This window comes from Coregonus lavaretus, assembly GCF_964263955.1.
Source record: "Coregonus lavaretus genome assembly, chromosome: 27".
Classification (NCBI taxonomy): Eukaryota; Metazoa; Chordata; class Actinopteri; order Salmoniformes; family Salmonidae; genus Coregonus; species Coregonus lavaretus.
This window is the reverse complement of record NC_140014.1, coordinates 9,945,238-9,966,142: the sequence shown is the minus strand read 5'-3', so window position 1 is coordinate 9,966,142 and position 20,905 is coordinate 9,945,238. Positions and strand designations below refer to the sequence as shown.

At 41.9% G+C, this 20,905-nt stretch overlaps 1 protein-coding gene across 1 annotated transcript in view; it reads right to left on the bottom strand.

Moving 5' to 3' along the window:
- Positions 1–7,208, bottom strand: part of LOC311102372 (SH3 and cysteine-rich domain-containing protein-like) — a gene marked incomplete at both ends in the record, with an annotated part of 104,732 nt that extends 97,524 nt beyond the window's left edge. The window contains one exon of the mRNA XM_084143693.1: positions 7,098–7,208. Coding sequence (XP_083999819.1) covers positions 7,098–7,208 — 111 coding nt within the window. The remainder of the gene's footprint in view (positions 1–7,097) is intronic.
- Positions 7,209–20,905: the final 13,697 nt, after the last annotated feature.

Below are 20,905 nucleotides of genomic sequence, written 5' to 3'. Positions count from 1 at the left end.
GATGTTCCTACATGCACAAATGTGTTAGAACATGACATTAATGTTGGAAACGCTGCACCTATCAAGCAACATGCTTATCGTGTCAACGTCTCTAAAAGAAAGATAATGAGGGATGAGGTCAGTTATTTGCTGGAGAATAACCTGGCTATGCCAAGTTCAAGTCCTTGGAGTTCTCCATGCATTCTGGTTCCTAAACCTGATGGGACATGCAGATTATGTACGGACTATCGGAAGGTCAATGCTGTCACAGTGCCCGACTCGTTCCCGTTACCCAGATTGGATGACTGTATTGATACTGTTGGTGCTGCTACTTATGTAACCAAACTAGATCTTCTAAAAGGTTACTGGCAGGTGCCGTTAACCTCACGTGCCTCCGACATCTCTGCCTTTGTGACCCCCGATCACTTCCTACAATATGCTGTCATGGCATTTGTGATGCGGAACGCACCAGCCACTTTCCAACGCCTGGTTAACACAGTATTGGCTGGAGTTCCTAATTGTAGTGCTTACCTTGATGATCTGGTAATTTATTCAACTGAGTGGTCTGATCATGTTAACATTCTAAGGGTAGTGTGTGAACGTCTAGCAGCCGCTTCTCTAACCCTGAACTTAGCAAAGTGCGAGTTTGGGAAGGCCACTGTTACTTATCTTGGTAAACAGGTCGGCCTTGGTCAGGTGCGCCCTGTAGATGCCAAGGTCTCAGCTATAAATGCATTTCCCGCACCTACCACCAGAAGGGAGCTACGCCGCTTTTTAGGGATGGTTGGCTTCTACCGTAGTTTCTGTAAAAAATTCTCTGCGGTAGTTGCTCCATTAACAGATTTGCTCAGTCCGGTGAGAAAATTTGTATGATCTGAAGATTGTCGTACTGCTTTCAACACTGCTAAAGCACTCTTATGTAGTACTCCTGTTCTTGCTGCGCCAGATTTTGAACGACCGTTTAAACTGGAGGTAGATGCAAGTGCCAGAGGTGCTGTTCTACTGCAGCAGGACCAGAGTGGAGTGGACCATCCTGTCTGCTATTTTTCACAGCAATTTAACAAGTGTCAGACAAACTATTCCACCATTGAACAAGAAGCTCTAGCTTTGTTGTTAGCTCTGCAGTACTTTGAAGTTTATGTTGGTTCCAGTGCATTACCAGTGATAGTGTATACTGACCATAACCCCTTAGGTTTTTCTCCACCGGATGTACAACCAAAACCAACGCCTTATGCGTTGGGCACTTGTAGTGCAAAATTATAATTTGGAGATCCACCACAAAAAGGGGTCGGATAATGTGTTGGCAGATGCTTTGTCTCGTGTTTAAAGAACTAGGTTTTTTGTTATCCCGTCAGGATGCTGTTGATCGTTGAATTTTGGGTGTTGTGATGGTACGTGTGTCGCAAACCATTGTGGTTTGCTCTTTTAAGGGTGGGAGTGTTACGGATACAGGTATCCTGTGTCTTTTTGTGTTTTTCCTCTCCTTCTGCCCTAATCACAGGTGTCCTGTATGTTCCTGATTGGTGGTCGTTGGGGTGTCTGCTGATTGCTGAGGTGGACCAATCAGTGGACATTCCTCTGCATTGCACCACCTGTTTCTGGTTTGTCAATCACACATCCCATTGTTTAAAAGCCAGTCAGTTGTGTTTGTTGAGAGAATACTATTTTCAGTATGTGAGTACGGATACTGTGGTGTCCTGTGTTTTGTGTACTCACTCATTTGCTGGTTACTCTGTTTGGTAACTTTGTTGTGTGTTTCTGGGAAAAGGGGAATTTAAGCAAGTTGCCCTTGGGCATACATTACCCGTAAGAAGAAAACTGTCTAAAAACACTGGTTAGACTTGAGCGGACCACCCACTGTATTTTTGTATGATTAGCAGTAGCTTAGCGGTTCTTGAGGCAGGCAAGATCAGTTTAGGTTTTTTTTACACTATTGTTTCATTTCTTGGGTCCTGCTCAGCCCTTTTTCCCAAACCTTTACCGTGTGTTCAAAAATAAACCTTTTATGTTTGACGGTAGTTTATGGTTGTCGTGTAGTTTTTGTTCTCACTGTTTCATGTCACGATACTAATTTGCATGAATTATGTTACAGGTCTCTTGTCCATCCACCCTAGACGTTTAAAGCCAGGTTCGTAACAGAAATGAATGAAAGAGTCCCTATATAGTGTCTTTAAAGAAGTAGCCTAGCTTTTTTCTCTGCAACGTTATGAACATGTATTACAAATGGTTTATTATGCATTTTGAGTGAAATCAACAGTCTGTGCCATGTGCATTGAATCACACGTTGAGGTATGGTTGCATGCACTACTCTGACCTTCTAGAATGCCCTAGAACCCTCAAACTCAACTCTAGACCTCGAAGCCAGTTCCACTGTATTTTTTATTTATTGTTCCCCAATCCCCTCTAATCAGGGACTGATTTAGACCTGGGACACCAGGTGGGTACCATTAATTATCAGGTAGAAAAGAAAACCATCAGGCTCCGGACCTCGTAGGGTAAGAGTTCAATACCCCTGCCCTAGCGTATCAATGGCATTCTGGGAGCAGGTATCATTTCTGATTATTAAAGAGTGTCATGACACCTGGCCAAATAGCTCATTATCCATTTAGAAAGCAATCAACATACTCACAGTCATGCACCTCTCTCAAAGGAACCCAACCATAGCATCCCAACTGAGACACCAGGAAGCAAGTAGTACAGTTGCTTGCCCACAGCTGCTAACTATGCCAGGATACCTGCCAAGAATCCCTTCAAACAGCACAGTCTAGTGACCACATTTACTGATGTGTAGGGATGGGGAGTGCTACAGTAATGTAACAATGAAAGGGAAAGAGTTCTGATTTTACCATCGCTGGAGCAACTGGCTGCCATGGAAAGGAAATGGAAAAACTGAAATGGTTTTCTCAACTTGAGACCGTCATTTACGAAAACCCAGAAGCGTGTCTAAAGTGTCCCGCTTAAGCCTGAGAGATTTGGGACAGGAAGGGAGCGTAACTGCTTTAAAATCTATAACCATAGTGACTGGTCCAGTATTTTACATCTAATTGAAGTACTTACTCAGGGTTACAGGTGACCCAGATAAATGGGTGTGGACTACAAAACTACAGATGTAGGGTCTTAATTTGATCACTCTATTGTTGCTGAGAATATTCCTGCAGAGCAGGAAATGCAAACATGTAGTGTATGAGTTTTTAAAAGGCTTCTAAAGTTTGTAAATTCCACTTTGAAATTTCAGACTTGATTTGCCCTAACGAAAAATGTATCAACCCCTATAAAAAATTACTTCATTAATTGTAATCCACATAATAGTTAACCATTTCCTGTTGCTGCAGGGTTATTTCCCTGCTGTTGCATGACTATTTTCCTGCTGTAGCAAACTGGCTTAAATTAAGATCTTAAATCTGTAGACAAAATGCCAATTGCAACGCTGGAACACTCATAGTTCCCACAGGTTGCATCTGTCTGTCCTATTCATAAATATTAAGCTGTTTATGATACTGTACTTTCATTGGCAAGGTTGAATGTCATACATTTATATTATTGGCTGAAAACAATAAGTGGAAGAACTCAATTCAGACTTAATGAACTCAGGAACAAACAATGTTGTTATGATAGGATATTGAGCTATATTGCAACATAGTTGCCTAGAATAGCATTTCAGAGTATAGGCTTAATTTGTCAATCATATAACTCTACTTCAAGAATGCCTATTATGGGACAGAAAAGTTTTAATTAACATTTTTGGAATACATCACTGAATACATTAAATATGTATGAATGGGTGGAATATAAATCAAATGTTATTTGTCACATGCGCCAAATACACCAGCTGTAGACCTTACAGTGAAATGCTTACTTACAAGCCCTTAACCAACAATGCAGTTTTATGAAAGAATAACCCCCAAAGAAAAGAAAAAAAAAATGTTCATTTCGTATAATTTTATATTGTAACAAATAATTAAAGAGCAGCAGTAAATATAACAATAGCGAGGCTTTATACAGGGGGTACCAGTACCGAGTCAATGTGCGGGGGCACCGGTTAGTCGAGGTAATTGAGGTAATATGTACATGTAGGTAGAGTTATTAAAGTGACTATGCATAGATGATAAACAGAGAGCAGCAGCAGTGAAAAAGAGGGGGGGGGGGGGGGGCAATGCAAATAGTCTGGGTAGCCATTTGATTAGATGTTCAGGAGTCTTATGGCTTGGGGGTAGAAGCTGTTTAGAAGCCTCTTGGACCTAGACTTGGCGCTCCGGTACCGCTTGCCGTGCGGTAGCAGAGAGAACAGTCTATGACTAGGGTGGCTGGAGTCTTTGACAATTTTGAGGGCCTTCCTCTGACACCGCCTGGTATAGAGGTCCTGGATGGCAGGAAGCTTGGCCCCAGTGATGTACTGGGCCGTATGCACTACCCTCTGTAGTGCCTTGCGGTCGGAGGACGAGCAGTTGCCAAACCAGGCAGTGATGCAACCAGTCAGGATGCTCTCGATAGTGCAGCTGTGAACCTTTTGAGGATCTGAGGACCCATGCCAAATCTTTTCAGTCTCCTTAGGGGGAATAGGTTTTGTCGTGCCCTCTTCACGACTGTCTTGGTGTGCTTGGACCATGTTAGTTTGTTGGTGATGTGGACACCAAGGAACTTGAAGCTCTCAACCTGCTCCACTACAGCCTCGATGAGAATGGGGGCATGCTCGGTCCTCTTCTTTTTCCTGTAGTCCACAATCATCTTCTTTGTCTTGATCACGTTGAGGGAGAGGTTGTTGTCCTGGCACCACATGGCCAGGTCTCTGACTTCCTCCCTATAGGCTGTCTCGTCGTTGTCGGTGATCAGGCATACCACTGTTGTGTCATCGGCAAACTTAATGATGGTGTTGGAGTCATGCCTTGCCATGCAGTCATGAGTGAACAGGGAGTACAGGAGGGGACTGAGCATGCACCCCTGAGGGTCCCCCGTGTTGAGGATCAGCGTGGCGGATGTGTTGTTACCTACCCTTACCACCTGGGGGCGGCCCGTCAGGAAGTTCAGGATCAAGTTGCAGAGGGGGGTGTTTAGTCCCAGGGTCCTTAGCTTAGTGATGAGCTTTGAGGGCACTATGGTGTTGAACGCTGAGCTGTAATCAATGAATAGCATTCTCACATAGGTGTTCCTTTTGTCCAGGTGTGAAAGGGCAGTGTGGCGCGCAATAGAGATTGCATCATCTGTGGATCTGTTGGGACGGTATGCAAATTGGAGTGGGTCTAGGGTTTCTGGGATAATGGTGTTGATGTGAGCCATGACCAGCCTTTCAAAGCACTTCATGGCTACAGACGTGAGTGCTACGGGTCGGTAGTCATTTAGGCAGGTTACCTTAGTGTTCTTGGGCACAGGGACTATGGTGTTCTGCTTGAAACATGTTGGTATTACACACTCAGACAGGGAGAGGTTGAAAATGTCAGTGAAGACACTTGCCAGTTGGTCAGCGCATGCTCGGAGTACACATCCTGTTAATCCGTCTGGCCCTGCGGCCTTGTGAATGTTGACCTGTTTAAAGGTCTTACTCACATCGGCTACGGAGAGCGTGATCACACAGTTTTCCGGAACAGCTGATGCTCTCATGCATGTTTCAGTGTTACTTGCCTCGAAGCGAGCATAGGAGTAATTTAGCTCTTCTGGTAGGCTCGTGTAACTGGGCAGCTCGTGGCTGTGGTTCCCTTTGTAGTCTGTAATAGTTTGCAAGCCCTGCCACATCCGACGAGCGTCGGAGCCGGTTAGTACGATTCGATCTTAGTCCTGCATTGACGCTTTGCCTGTTTGATGGTTCGTCTGAGGGCATAGCGGGATTTCTTATAAGCTTCCGGGTTAGAGTCCTGCTCCTTGAAAGCGACAGCTCTACCCTTTAGCTCAGTGCGGATGTTGCCTGTAATCCATGGCTTCTGGTTGGGGTATGTACGTACACTCACTGTGGGGACGACGTCATCGATGCAGTTATTAATGAAGCAAGTGACTGATGTGGTGTACTCCTCAATGCCATCAGAAGAATCCCGGAACATATTCCAGTCTGTGCTAGCAAAACAGTCCTGTAGCTTAGCATCTGCTTCATCTGACCACTTTTTTATTGACGAGTCACTGGTACTTCCTGTTTTTGCTTGTAAGCAGGAATCAGGAGGATATAATTATGGTCAGATTTGCCAAATGGAGGACGAGGGAGAGCTTTGTACGTGTCTCTGTGTGTGGAGTAAATGTGGTTTAGAGTATTTTCCCTCTGGTTGCACATTTAACATGCTGGTAGAAATGAGGTAAAACTGATTTAAGTTTCCCTGCATTAAAGTCCCAGGCCACTAGGAGTGCTGCCTCTGTATGAGCGTTTTCCTGTTTGCTTATGGCCATATACAGTTGATTGAGTGCCCTCTTAGTGCCAGCATCGGTTTGTGGTGGTAAATAGACAGCTACGAAGAATATAGATGAAAACTCTCTTGGTAGATAGTGTGGTCTACAGCCTATTATGAGATGTTCGTGCCTGTAGTTCGTCCACTTTATTATCAAGTGATTGTAAATTGGCCAATAGTATCGATGGCAAAGGCAGATTAGCCACTCATCGCTGGCTCCTTACCAAGCACCCCGATCTCCTTCCGCGATATCTACTTTTCTTTCTACTGCAAATGACGGGGATGAGGACCCTGTCAGGTGTCTGGAGCAAATCCCTCTCGTCCGACTCATTAAAGAAAAATTATTTGTCCAGTTCAAGGTGAGTAATTGCTGTTCTGATGTCCAGAAGCTCTTTTCAGTCATAAGAGACGGTAGCAGCAACATTATGTACAAAATAAGTTACAAACAATTTGAAAAAACACACAAAATAGCACCGTTGGTTAAGAGTTCATAAAACGGCAGCCATCCCCTTCGGTGCCATATACAGTGTGAATATGTTTTTGTTTCCACCATGGGGCATGAGCGAAGTATGACCATGTCCAATATATGAGCCATTTAAAATATATAATTAATTGAACAGGCTAAATTTGTCAAATACATGTCCAGATTGAGAGGCATTCATGCATCCTCTTTATCTATTTAAGACCATTCCACAATCTATTAATTCATGGAATGGGTGCATCACCTAAAAACGACCTTCTTGGGTACACTACCTTTGTCTCCTGTCGACTAGTGCTGGGCGCTGGTGATTGAGGTGTCTCGTGCTGCTCGCGCTCGTTCTTGACCAAACTCTCCTCCTGCATGATGTTAGCGGGTGGAATCATTTTCTCTCCTCTTGGACAAAAAAACTGAAAGAACGGCTTCGTGTTGCGTTGAGGAAGTTTTTACGCTCGTGTCCAGCTTTAAATATCCCAGTTGGCTACATATTTCAGTGTTTTTCCTGTCTTCGTCGTGACTTCTTCAACTGTCCCTGTGAAGAGAAGTCTGTCTGATGCCGGCGGTTCTGGAATACCGTTGATGATGTCTGGAATCCCGTCGAAAGGGAAAGGTAGGCTACAGAATCGACTCTGATGAAAATTAAAAAATGTGGTGTGTAGAATAAGGTTTTAAAATGACCTTTAGGTATGTGGACACACACTTGTAAGCCAAATGAGTTATAATTCACCTACTATCGACTCTGTTCAGTGCTTTCCACCACTCTTGTGCTGCGTAATGTTGCCAACAATACATCCGTGTCCATGCGCGCGCTGCCTCTGGTTTCGAGCTGTTCGTGCCCTTGCTGTCCTGTCAGTGATCAGCTGGATTCTGCTGTCAGCTTGTTTATAGGTGGATAGCTGAGCCAGAGAGCTGTATATAATGACGAGATAATAATGTCTCCGCCCTGACAATGGGAGTCCTTGTCCCAAGGACGGGAAGGCGCAAAATAAATAGAAACGCATTGGGCTTATTTTGGACAGATTTTGGCTAGACTAAAACCTCTCGCTTCGCCTCTTACTCTCTGTTTGAGCGCTTGCCTCGTGGTGGCTGTGGAGGAATGGGGTCTTTCTTGTCAATGTAGTTTGGTAAGGCAGTCCCAGACAGCCTTCTATTTTTGTCATCTACATTTCAGAAAGAATACTACATGTATTTGGTTGTTATTATTATTGGGTCAGACTGAAGCAGGCAGCAGGCAGGCTATCATATTTACATATAAAATATAAACTGAGTGTACAAAACATTAGGAACACCTTCCTAATATTGAGTTGCACCCCCTTTTGACATCAGAACAGCCTCAATTTGGTGTTGAAGGTGTTCCACAGAGATGCTGGCCAGTGTTTACTCCAATGCTTCCCACATTGTCAAGTTGGCTGGATGTCCTTTGGGTGGTGGACCATTCCTGATGTTTTTCCAAATCTCCAGTGTTCAGTGTTTTTGTTGAAAATAAGTGGAACTCTGTAAGGTCGTCGGCTGCCATACCCCCTTCGTGTCAAGGTATGATGAATTGTGCATTCTTTTATGGGTCTTTTGGCAACAATGTTGTACTGGACTATCAGTTGACTAACTGTAGCCCGTCTGTTGCTCTGCACAATTCGTGTCAGCCTCCTTTGTCCTCTTTCATCAATGACCCGTTTTCGACCACTTGCCTGTCTTTGCCTAGATGTCCTTTGTGTGGTGGACCATTCTTGATACACACAGGAAACTGTTGAGCATAGAAAATCCAGCAGCATTACAGTTGTTGACACACTCAAACCGGTGCACCTGGCACCTACTACCATACTCCGTTCAAAGGCACTGAAATATTATGTCTTGCCCATTCACCATCTGAAAGGCACACATACACAATCCATGTCTCAAGGCTTAAAAATCCTTCTTTAACCTGTCTCCTTTCCTTCATCTACACTGATTTAAGTAGATTTAACAGGTGACATCAATAAGTGATCATAGCTTTCACCTGGATTCACCTGGTCAGTCTATGTCATGGAAAGAGCAGGTGTTCCTAATGTTTTGTATACCCAGTGTATACTGTATATTATAAACTGGGTGGTTCGAGCCCTGAATGCTGATTGCCTCGGGAGTTTGTGGTATATTGGCCATATACCACACCCCCTCGGGCCTTAACGCTTAAATATACATGTTTGGTACGTTGGGCAATTTGTTTGCAGGGCCTTTGGATTCTACGGAAAATCTCAGTCAATGTCACCTCCTGGGTTCCGTAAGATTCATTCATACATTGATATAATTTATTTTCTGAAATACGGTATGTTATACAATCATGATAAACTTTTCACTATAGTCTAATTCATATTCTGGCAATACTTTCACCTTGAAGTTCTATAATTTTCCGGTCACTCTCCAGATCCAGCATATCTAGTTTAAATTAGAAGACTTGATAACTCTTTCAAGCAATTGGACCAAAATGCCATGACGTTTGGTATAATTAATTTGTGTTTCTGCATACCTTCAACATTACTTCTGCAGGAGAGCAGAAACAGAATTCTGCGCGAGACAGCCAATACAATTAGACAGACATGCGTCTTTATTGCCAATCAATTTGGTATTATTCCCCCAATATGTTGTAGCCACAAACAAATGATGCATATATCTTAAATGTTTTTCTTATGTGTTGTCATTATGTTTTACATTGACTTGTTTTGTAGTACAGGACTCTAATGAAAAGCAAATTTACTCACAAATGAATCCCTGTCTTGTGATCCTAGTAGTGACAGATCACTGTGCCTCCCCCAAGGCTCCCCTGTGAGGTGATGTCCTTGAAATTATAGCAGAGTGAGCTAGACTGCAGCCTCGCTGTGACTTGAATACAAACACCACAACAGAGCAGGATACGAAATACAGATATTATGATACTGATCTTCTATCAGGATGCATTAATCCAAAAATAGTACGGGTCAGAAATAACAATAGTCTTAACATCATAGCATGGCCTATATGTCTCAAATCAATTCTGATATTTAGTCTACTCTATGGTAAAGTGATACAGGTTTTTGTTATTATCTCCTGCAGGCCTAGTGCTGCTTGAAACGAATGAAGACAGCAATCCCTAAATAACATGGCAGTGGCGTGTATTCAAGGATGCCAAGGGAAGCCAAGCTTCTCAAAAACATTTACCCCCCCAAAAAATATGTTTTATCTTTCGTCTCTCTGTGTTTCATAATTTTCCTTCAATTCATAAGAGGCTAAATGTATCTCACAGGAGAATGCATCCGAGAGAGCGAAACAGCGCCCCTCTGTCTCTCTACGTGTGGGCCATCTATCTGATGCTGTCTGGTCCAAACGAGTATGACATTGTTGCCACCCGTAGCGTTGAAGGCAAGGGAAGCCAGTATGCATCTGGCCTCCCTTCACAAATTGTTTTGCCAATCAGCATTGAGCTAAGCTGAGCGAGCTCAACTGTGAATTGGCCTGGCGCACCAAAAAAAAAGTGTCAAGGGAAGGCAGCTTGGATTTGGCGTCACTCCTATCAAATCCCATTGAGAGCATACGTCATTTACAGAAAAACTTGAATTGTTGCATCTCGTTGTGTTGTTGTCCTCCAGTGACTAGCTAGCCAGCTAGCTAAAATTGGCCCTTTCCTAATTTAGCCATGGATGGAGATAGGGATTTGGACTTGTGGTTTACTTAATTCTCCGTACTGGCCAATGATTATAACAGTGATTCTGATCCAACCATTAATTCATACACTGTTGTGCCCCTGGCCTGAGAGGATGGAAGTTCAATATGTAGCTAGATGTATAAGGCTAATGTTAACTAGCTAACGTTGCCCACAAATGGAAGTTAGGCTAGCGAGCAAGCATTTTGGCTTCCTCAGTGATTTTACCCATGCACCACTACTGTAACATGGTCACTTATTTTGTTGTAATCCATAACAGCAGTCAGAAGGACACATTTTGGCCACTAAGTCTTTCTTTCATCAGCATAAAGACTCAACAGTGTCAGATCAACAGGTTCATGACACTTCATTATGCATAATGAAATCAGTCACAAGTGAGTGAGAAGTACTCACACAAGTGAGTGAGTGTGACTCAACCAAGAAAGTGGGTTACAGAGAACCAACTCATCAGTGAATAAGACGAAAATGTATCACCACTTGTAGACAGGAAGTGGGAAAGTGAAGGAGAAGAAACACTATAATTTCTACTCTCAGCTGCTGGTCATGACTGAGAGCCAAAGGGCTAGGAGAGATGCAGGGTTAATTATATCAAATTATGGGTCTAGGCTGAGGCACTGTGACGAGCTGACTTGTGTAATTTCATGGCTGACAGACTGGTTAACACAGATTCTTTTTTTTTCTATCAGTTCTTTCTTTCTTTCTTTCTTTCTTTCTTTTCTTTTTTTCTTTCTTTCCTTATTTGTCATGGCTTCCGTTAAGCACCAAGACTCTGCTTAAAGAAAACAAAGGCTAAAGCTTCACCTCTGCCATTGGGAAAATGTTAGTCCAACTTCTCCCATTGTTCTCTCAGGCAAGAGTTCAGATATGACAGTTTGAAGATTTCCAGGGTTGTTTTTCAATTAGCGTTCGGAGACCGAGGTTATTATTTGAGGGAGGAAAAAAAATGTAACTAGATTTATTTTGCATTATGACTCCAATATGCAGTTGCGGTTCCCCAAATAAACCTGGCAGAGTAATAAAGAGAGTTTGGGATACCTGGGCAACTTTGTTCATTCTAACCTTGACCTTCTACTCATGTTACTGAGAGAATCTAATCCAGGGGGTTTACAGTGTTTGCCAGTCTCTGGAAGAAATCCAGTGAGATTGTTTGCGTGTTATGGAACTCTACAGTATAATGTACATCCTATCAGTATGGGATCTACTAATACATTTTAGTAAGACTTCTCCTTGATTTAGCAAACAACACTATTGAAGTGCTAATCTTCAATTACCTTTTCAGTGAGTGTTCAAACTCTGTTCTTGGTACCAGAATCATAGTGCCAAGCAGCCACTTCATGGAATGCTATTTGCTAGATGGAATGAGGGATGATACATACATGAATTAACTTGGAATTACCTTTCAAGCACTGCATGACTGAAAGTCTTGAATAATGAGAGGTCGTGATCATTAACTTCTCAACTGGATATAAATGGGTGCCAGTTTTATTTTTCACATTGGGGGAAATCCAAAGCACAGAAGAAACACTTAAAAATGACAAATATCCACTTGAAATAGCTTTGACATTCACAGGTTGAATGTTTGAGAGCCCAGTGCGTGTGGTTCCCCTGGCAACATTTCAGCAACTTGCAATTTCCCCCAAATGCAGGAAATACAATTCCATAATTCCATAAAAGTCCATTAGCTTGTGTATCAAATCAAATGAAATTGTATTTGTCACATGCTTCGTAAACAACAGGTCTAGACTAATGGTGAAATGCTTACGGGTCCTTTTCCAACAATGCAGAGTTAAAGATAAAAAATAAAATAAAACATTGAAATAGTGACACGAGGAATAAACACACAGTGAATAACGAATAACAAAGCAAGTAAAAATAACATGGCTATATACAGGGAGTACCAGTACTGAGTCGATGTGCATGGGATGTACATATAGGTAGGGGTAAAGTGACTAGGCAACAGGATAGATAATAGACAGTAGCAGCAGCGTATGTGGTGAGTGTGAAAGTGTGTGTGTGTGTGTGGCGTCATTATGCATGTGTGCACATGTTATGTCTGTGTGGGCGTATGTAGTGTGTGTGTGTGTGTGTGTGTGTGTGTGTGTGTGTGTGTGTGTGTGTGTTGGGATGTCAGTGTAAGTATGTGTGAGTGTGTGGGTAGAGTCAGTGCAAGAGAGTTAGTGCAAAATAAATAAATACATGTAAATTAAATGTTTATGTTGACAGCTACTGTACATCCGGTGGATCAGAATGATTAGAAAGTATAAAAGGTAAGAGTTCTTTGTGTAATCTATTCTGGGAGAGGACAGTATGGCACAAGCCCATCTATTAGCAATCAATGTAATTCTAAATTGGAGAAAATGGAAATCAAATGAAGAATACTCCAATCTCAGCCCTTTAACAACCTAATGTACAGTACCGACACCAATATCAACCATCCTTTGATTTAATTTCAGATGAAGAAATATAGAAACTCAGGCCCAGGGTGGCTATTGAAAGGATTGGAGGTCATAATATTTACTATATGGATGTTGTGTGCTACACAGAGAATAGAGAAACAATGGGTTTGGCTGTGATGGATGCGTCTTTTGCGATAACGGTCAATGCCTTGGGAGTGCCTTTCATGATTTAGTCCTTGTACGTTGCAGACATATCCACAGAATCAGTGCTGTGCTGTCAGACCCACTGCCTCCAGAGAACACACACCACACACACACATAACATCCATTAGAGCCCAGAGATTCTACTAATTAAGGGGAGGTCATTTCAAGTCTCTCAGTGGTCTCATCACCTACTGTGTGTAGCTAGTATAAAAACACACTCAATATTCTCTGCTTTTTACCATTATAACATTACATTTATAGTCATCACAAAGGAACGAGAGAGCTGGTGTGTTAATAATAATAATCATAATACAAATAATAATCCTATGTGTTCAATTGAGAGCGCTTCTGCGTTTTCTCAGCTCTCAATGTATGAACATCTACACAGTCTGGTCCAAGACCACAGCCTTTCCACCAGTCCCTATGATCCCATAACCGTTCTGTGGCTCCCACCATTCTGTAGGCCTATGAAAAGCCTGAGCACCTCCTATTAGATTTGACTGATCTCTTAAAGGCTGTGGTCCTGATGGGAGCCTCTTTCCTGGGTTAAGCTACCCAGTCCTGAATGCTGTCCTGTACTGTGTCCATTATCCATGCATTAGCCTCTGGGAAAGGGACTAGCTACCAAGATACCTGTTTTTATTTTTGTTTGAGTATTTTCTGTGAGTATTGTTCTGCCACAAGCATTTGGCATTTAGCAGCTTATTGGTAATGTTGACTCTGCCAAACCACATGTTACACGTTACACATGTGCACATTGTAATGATGTCATTGTCGCTGCCAAACCACACCCAATTCAAACACGGTATGATGATTATGGAGGCAAATGGAGATATTGGCTACAGAATCAAGGTTTTGTCTATGAGCCATATGCATCTGTGATTACCATGCTAATCCTTACATAACAGATGATGATATAGGCTACTAGGTTTCAGAATCACTAAATATACAGAAGCCTCATTCTCAGTACCTTCACCAGGTTGTCAGACCTTCTGGTTTTATTTTGGGACCTGTCGAGTTAAACGTGTGAATAATGTACTGGGGTAATTGTGCTCACTAGCTGTTGGCACCAAGGAGCTGAGAATACTACACTGAACAAAACTATAAATGCAACATGTAAAGTGTTGGTCCCATGTTTCATGAGCTGAAATAAAAGATCCCAGAAATGTTCCATATGCACATTTTGTCCACAAATTTGTTTACGTCCCTGTTAGTGAGCATTTTTCCTTTGCCAAGATAATCCATCCACCTGACAGGTGTGGCATATCAAGAAGCTGATTAAACAGCATGATCATTACACAGGTGCACCTTGTGCTGGGGACAATAAAAGGCCACTCTAAAATGTGCAGTTTTGTCACACAACACGTGCTATATTGAAATAATATGATACAGCTGCTCGGTTCCCTCCCTATAATGCTCTACAATTAACCTAGAATTAGTCACTAGTACTGATACAGCATATGCAGAAAGAGTTTTTATGGCTATTTGTTTTGACTTTTGTTGGAGATCGTTTTGCGTTACAGTAGAACACATTTCCCTATGCCGGCTGCTCAATTCTCATTCCACACCAAAAACTGTGCCAGAATGAGATAAGATGATCAAAATAACTGTAGATTGGAAAGGGACTCTCTATCTCTCTCTACTTCATGAATTACATTTGCCTTGATGCTGATCAAAATGTCAGGATACAATTTTTTTCCGATGCATTTGTCTCTGCCAAAATCTCAACTTCCCTCTTTTTGGTTCTCAGCTCCCCTGAGAGACTAAACATGTCGGCCAGTTATTCTTAGAATGTAGTTTCCTTCATTCACACATGGTGTTAACTGCTTTGATGCCAACAAGAAATGGTAAAGATAGCACTTTACATTACAGTGCTAATTATCACTGTTTATCAGGCGAGAATGTACTGTACTGTACTTACATATTTATGTGGTAATACTTCTATTTTTAAATAACCACAAAATCAACAAGTTCTTATGTAAGATGTTCTTTGGATGTTACCCTGGTGTGATACCACTGTAATGTAACGTGTCAGTCCATCGGCAAAAACGTTACAAAAAAATCACACTTTTGACGTATGAGTGAGGAGGAAAATGTCATAATTTAACAATGTCTAAATCATTATGCTGACACCACCCTGTAAAAAATGTACCTTTAAAGTTGAAGCGCTGCAAATGTATCTGTATTTCAGTGAAATGTTAAAGTTATGGATGAAAGATTGCTAATTCCCTTCATAATTGCCTTTCTTTGGCATGAATTCTCTCTGATGGCCATATTAACTACTACAGGCTGTGGGAATGTCAGCACTCCAGTTATTCTAATGGGATTTTGATCAGGAAGCTAACAAGCTTTAAGTCTCACACTGACAGAGGACACCTCAACCTCAGAAAACACAATGTTCAAAACAAAAATGTGACCGAAGTATACTGTGACCCCACCCAACATAACCTGACACACACCTCCCATACTGTCTGTACCGACTGGAGAAAGAGGCACAGCGTGTGTGTGGAGTAATGGGTAAATGGATTCCCTAAGAAGCTGTACACTGGCACCGGGCTAATTAACCCAACTCATAATGAGGAATCCAAGGAATGGTCTCAGCAGGGAGGTAGACTGATGAGAAATAAAAGACAGAAACTATTATTATAAAGTGAATGTTGCTTTTAAGATCAAAAATTATAATCGATGGCGGTGCACAGTATCACTTTTTTAAACCGAATAATATTGATACCATGGTCAGGGTGTAATAGTGCTTGTGAAGCATCATTAGATATCAGATTTTACTTGAATATCCTTTTAGTAAATTGGTTGAAAGCTGATTTATGAAGTCTGATGTGAAAGCGGGTGTGTGTTATACCACAAAAACTCAATAGGTGTATGTGTTTTTTTATTGAAAATGTAAAATGCACTGCCTAAATTCTTAGAATGGAGAAAATATAGGACTCCCTTTTCATTGTCTTTGCCGAGTGTCATGTTTAGAACTTTTCATCCTCTGTATTTCATCCAGTGACGCAAACAACTGAACCCCTAACACCACGATGCTGGTCTCCAGTTGGTCACTCCGTCTCTGTGTTCACCAGCCAGCGTTAATGAGGCTGCAGACTTGGGCTAAAAACAGCACGCAACAGTACCAGCAGCCCCCTGCCTCACTGAAAGCATCTCTCTCCTAGAGTGGCACTGTGGCAAAGGCTGCCTAACCCCAGGGAGAGATGCAACACACATTGAGGGCCCCACACAATGAAGATGGTCTGGTAGTGAGGCCATTGACAACTTGCAACCTGGAGAACCCCAGAGTTGTATTTTTCCCCTTAATTTTTTTTTAGAGCACATATTCCTCTCATTCCCTCAATCCACACATTGCTCATTCTTAGCTGAGGTGATTCCTCTATATAAGTGCTAATTGTCAGAAGGTATTATGAGTGCAGCAAAATAACACCTGCCACCTGTGAGTAGGCACCTACAAGGATAATACAGTTTCTTCAACATATGCAGCTGTGCTTAACAACATTTTCATCTAAAAGCAACATGCTCATACCTAAGAGAAAATGACACCATGTTAGAAGAAGCTGTCAGTTGCTCAACTTTCATGAAAAGTTTTTCTTACTGTACTGTACAGGAGATCTCAATCATGGATGTCTGAACCTGACATATTGGAATATGGCTCTAAATAGCACAATGTGTGGCCCCTGGTTTTTGGCGGACTCTGTGGCTGTGTGCTTTAAACTGAGTGCCAGGGGGAACGCTCTCATATCGCTCCCATAACCTCTACCTACCTAATGAGGTATGTGGTTATTAGTTAGCGTAATGTTGGCACAAGGTCTCACAGGCAGCACTAAAGACATACAGTGGGGGAAAAAAGTATTTAGTCAGCCACCAATTGTGCAAGTTCTCCCACTTAAAAAGATGAGAGAGGCCTGTAATTTTCATCATAGGTACACGTCAACTATGACAGACAAATTGAGAAAAAAAAATCCAGAAAATCACATTGTATGATTTTTTATGAATTTATTTGCAAATTATGGTGGAAAATAAGTATTTGGTCACCTACAAACAAGCAAGATTTCTGGCTCTCACAGACCTGTAACTTCTTCTTTAAGAGGCTCCTCTGTCCTCCACTCGTTACCTGTATTAATGGCACATGTTTGAACTTGTTATCAGTATAAAAGACACCTGTCCACAACCTCAAACAGTCACACTCCAAACTCCACTATGGCCAAGACCAAAGAGCTGTCAAAGGACACCAGAAACTAAATTGTAGACCTGCACCAGGCTGGGAAGACTGAATCTGCAATAGGTAAGCAGCTTGGTTTGAAGAAATCAACTGTGGGAGAAATTATTAGGAAATGGAAGACATACAATACCACTGATAATCTCCCTCGATCTGGGGCTCCACGCAAGATCTCACCCCGTTGGGTCAAAATGATCACAAGAACGGTGAGCAAAAATCCCAGAACCACACGGGGGGACCTAGTGAATGACCTGCAGAGAGCTGGGACCAAAGTAACAAAGCCTACCATCAGTAACACACTACGGCGCCAGGGACTCAAATCCTGCAGTGCCAGACGTGTCCCCCTGCTTAAGCCAGTACATGTCCAAGCCCGTCTGAAGTTTGCTAGAGTGCATTTGGATGATCCAGAAGAGGATTGGGAGAATGTCATATGGTCAGATGAAACCAAAATATAACTTTTTGGTAAAAACTCAACTCGTCGTGTTTGGAGGACAAAGAATGCTGAGTTGCATCAAAAGAACACCATACCTACTGTGAAGCATGGGGGTGGAAACATCATGCTTTGGGGCTGTTTTTCTGCAAAGGGACCAGGACGACTGATCCGTGTAAAGGAAAGAATGAATGGGGCCATGTATCGTGAGATTTTGAGTGAAAACCTCCTTCCATCAGCAAGGGCATTGAAGATGAAACGTGGCTGGGTCATTCAGCATGACAATGATCCCAAACACACCGCCCGGGCAACGAAGGAGTGGCTTCGTAAGAAGCATTTCAAGGTCCTGGAGTGGCCTAGCCAGTCTCCAGATCTCAACCCCATAGAAAATCTTTGGAGGGAGTTGAAAGTCTGTGTTGCCCAGCGACAGCCCCAAAACATCACTGCTCTAGAGGAGATCTGCATGGAGGAATGGGCAAAAATACCAGCAACAGTGTGTGAAAACCTTGTGAAGACTTAGAGAAAATGTTTGACCTGTGTCATTGCCAACAAAGGGTATATAACAAAGAATTGAGAAACTTTTGTTATTGACCAAATACTTATTTTCCACCATAATTTGCAAATAAATTCATTAAAAATCCTACAATGTGAATTTCTGGGAAAAAAATTCTCAATTTGTCTGTCATAGTTGACGTGTACCTATGATGAAAATTACAGGCCTCTCTCATCTTTTTGTGGGAGAACTTGCACAATTGGTGGCTGACTAAATACTTTTTTTCCCCACTGTATGTCATACATGCTGAATGTATATGAAAAGGCTGAAAGGCATTGTTATATTATGCTACTATCTGTCATACCTTTCCTCAGTTGTTAACTGTGATGGTAAACCATTCTCTTTTAGATATTCTCATAAATGTTAAGATATTTTGTTATGGCAGCCGATAACTCAGTTTCAACTCATATATATATATATATATATCTTTCAAGATAACCATCACATACAAAAGCATTGCTTTTATACTTGAATTTACCTTTGATCTATATGGGGAGAGCTCAGATAAGATGTTTCATATGTAAACAGAGATTTATCCAAAGCCCTACATTTGACAGAAAATAAAGTTGTTTATAAATGTGTGAATAACTAGCTTACTAACATTTACAAATGTGGGAGTAATGATTAATAAATGCTAAGCAAACTGTTAGCAAAATACTTATAAATGGTTTATTACTGAACATTATTATAAAGTGTGACCAAAAGAGCATTGGTATACAGTACCAGTATTAAGAGGATGTTCTATGAAACCATGTTAGCATACAATGACATTCTAGACGATTCTGTGCTTCCAACTTTGTGGCAACAGTTTGGGGAAGGCCTTTTCCTGTTTCAGCATGACAATGCCCCCGTGCACAAAGCGAGGTCCATACAGAAATGGTTTGACTGGCCTGCACAGAGCCCTGACCTCAACCCCATGAAACACATTTGGGACGAATTGGAACGTCGACTGCGAGCGAGGCCTAATCGCCCAACATTAGTGCCCGACCTCACTAATGCTCTTGTGGCGGAATGGAAGCAAGTCCCCACAACAATGTTCCAACATCTAGTGGAAAGCCTTCCCAGAAGAGTGGAGGCTGTTATAGCAGCAAAGGGGGGACCAACTCCATATTAATGCCCATGATTTTGGAATGAGAGGTTCGACGAGCAGGTGTCCACATACTTTGGGTCATGTAGTGTATTATTATTAGACTAAATGGGTTTATTTGTGGGTATGACTCCAGAGGCTATGACTGAATCAACAGGCACTCTGCTAAAATGTGTTGGGTTGCTGAAGAAAGCAGCACAAATAATTCCATTTTGCTTCTGTAATTGTTTCTTCATTAGCTCACTTTACTCTCATTTCTTGTTTCTAGGTAGCATCAATTCTCCACCCAAGTAATTTCTTACCATAGGAATCTCATTATTGTTTTGAAAGAATGGGTTATTCCTATCTGACACAAAAAGAAACTCAGTGACATGAAACACATTATTTTGGTAATGATCCCCAATAACACTTCAATTATACCCTATAAAGGAACTCTTTAATAGAGAAATGGAGAGAAACTTCAAGAATATCAGCTCATTCTCATATTTCCCCCCATAAATGTGATCGGTTTCTTCATTTGGCCTTTAGTGTTACGGCAACATAACATGTCTCCGATACGGACTTCTAACACAGAAGCCTTGTTATCAGAGTACCATCTGTGGAAGACAACTGCCTCACATCAATTTCTAATCAAAACTTAACCCTGAGCTGAGGAAGGGGAAAAGACTGCACAATTACTCCCATTCTCCCTCCCCTCTCTCTCTCTCTCTCTCTCTCTCTCTCTGTTTTTCTCTGTTTCTCTCTCTCCCCCATCTCTTCTCCCTTTTATCAGCTATTGGAGGCAGCTGGCGGCGGAGGCAGGCTGGGAGCAGACCAGGATGAATGAACTGGGCCCCAAATCATAGCCTTTGCTACAAAGGTGTCAGATTAACTCCAAACGCCCCCCACAAGAAGACGGCTGCCTCGAACAGGACCATGGTGATGGCATGCTCCAATTAACGGTGCAACTGATGCTTTTGAGCATCCCAAAAATATCTGGGTTTGTATTGTTTTCAAACACGACTGATCCTCAGCCCCTCTCAACCTGTCCAACAGTCCCTAATCCATACAAAGACCAAATCAAGCATCATGAACACATTTGTGAATCTAATTTTATGCAGTTGGGGTCAATTTCATCTCGATCTCATTCATTTCAGGAATTTAATCACACTCCAATATGATGGGATGCCATGTCCAGAATAACTTGGAATGATTTCTCACCTGTACAGAAAATACAAGTATGGAATACATGTTCAAAATACTTTCAAATGAGAAAAGCCATAAGACTATGTAGTGAAGAAAACACTGTTAATTTCTGATAATTCATCTCAATTAACATGTAATGAGATTAGTGGAGCTCTGAAGAAAAAACAATCAATGAGTAAGCGAGGCAGCTTTCAGCCAAGACTGAGTCACAATAGGTAGTTGGAAGGTCAACAACATTACTGTTGAACTACAAAGCAATATTGCGTGATAGTTCCCTAGTGTGAGTCCTCCTTCATTTCCTGAGTGCTATCTGAGTACCATTAAGGACAC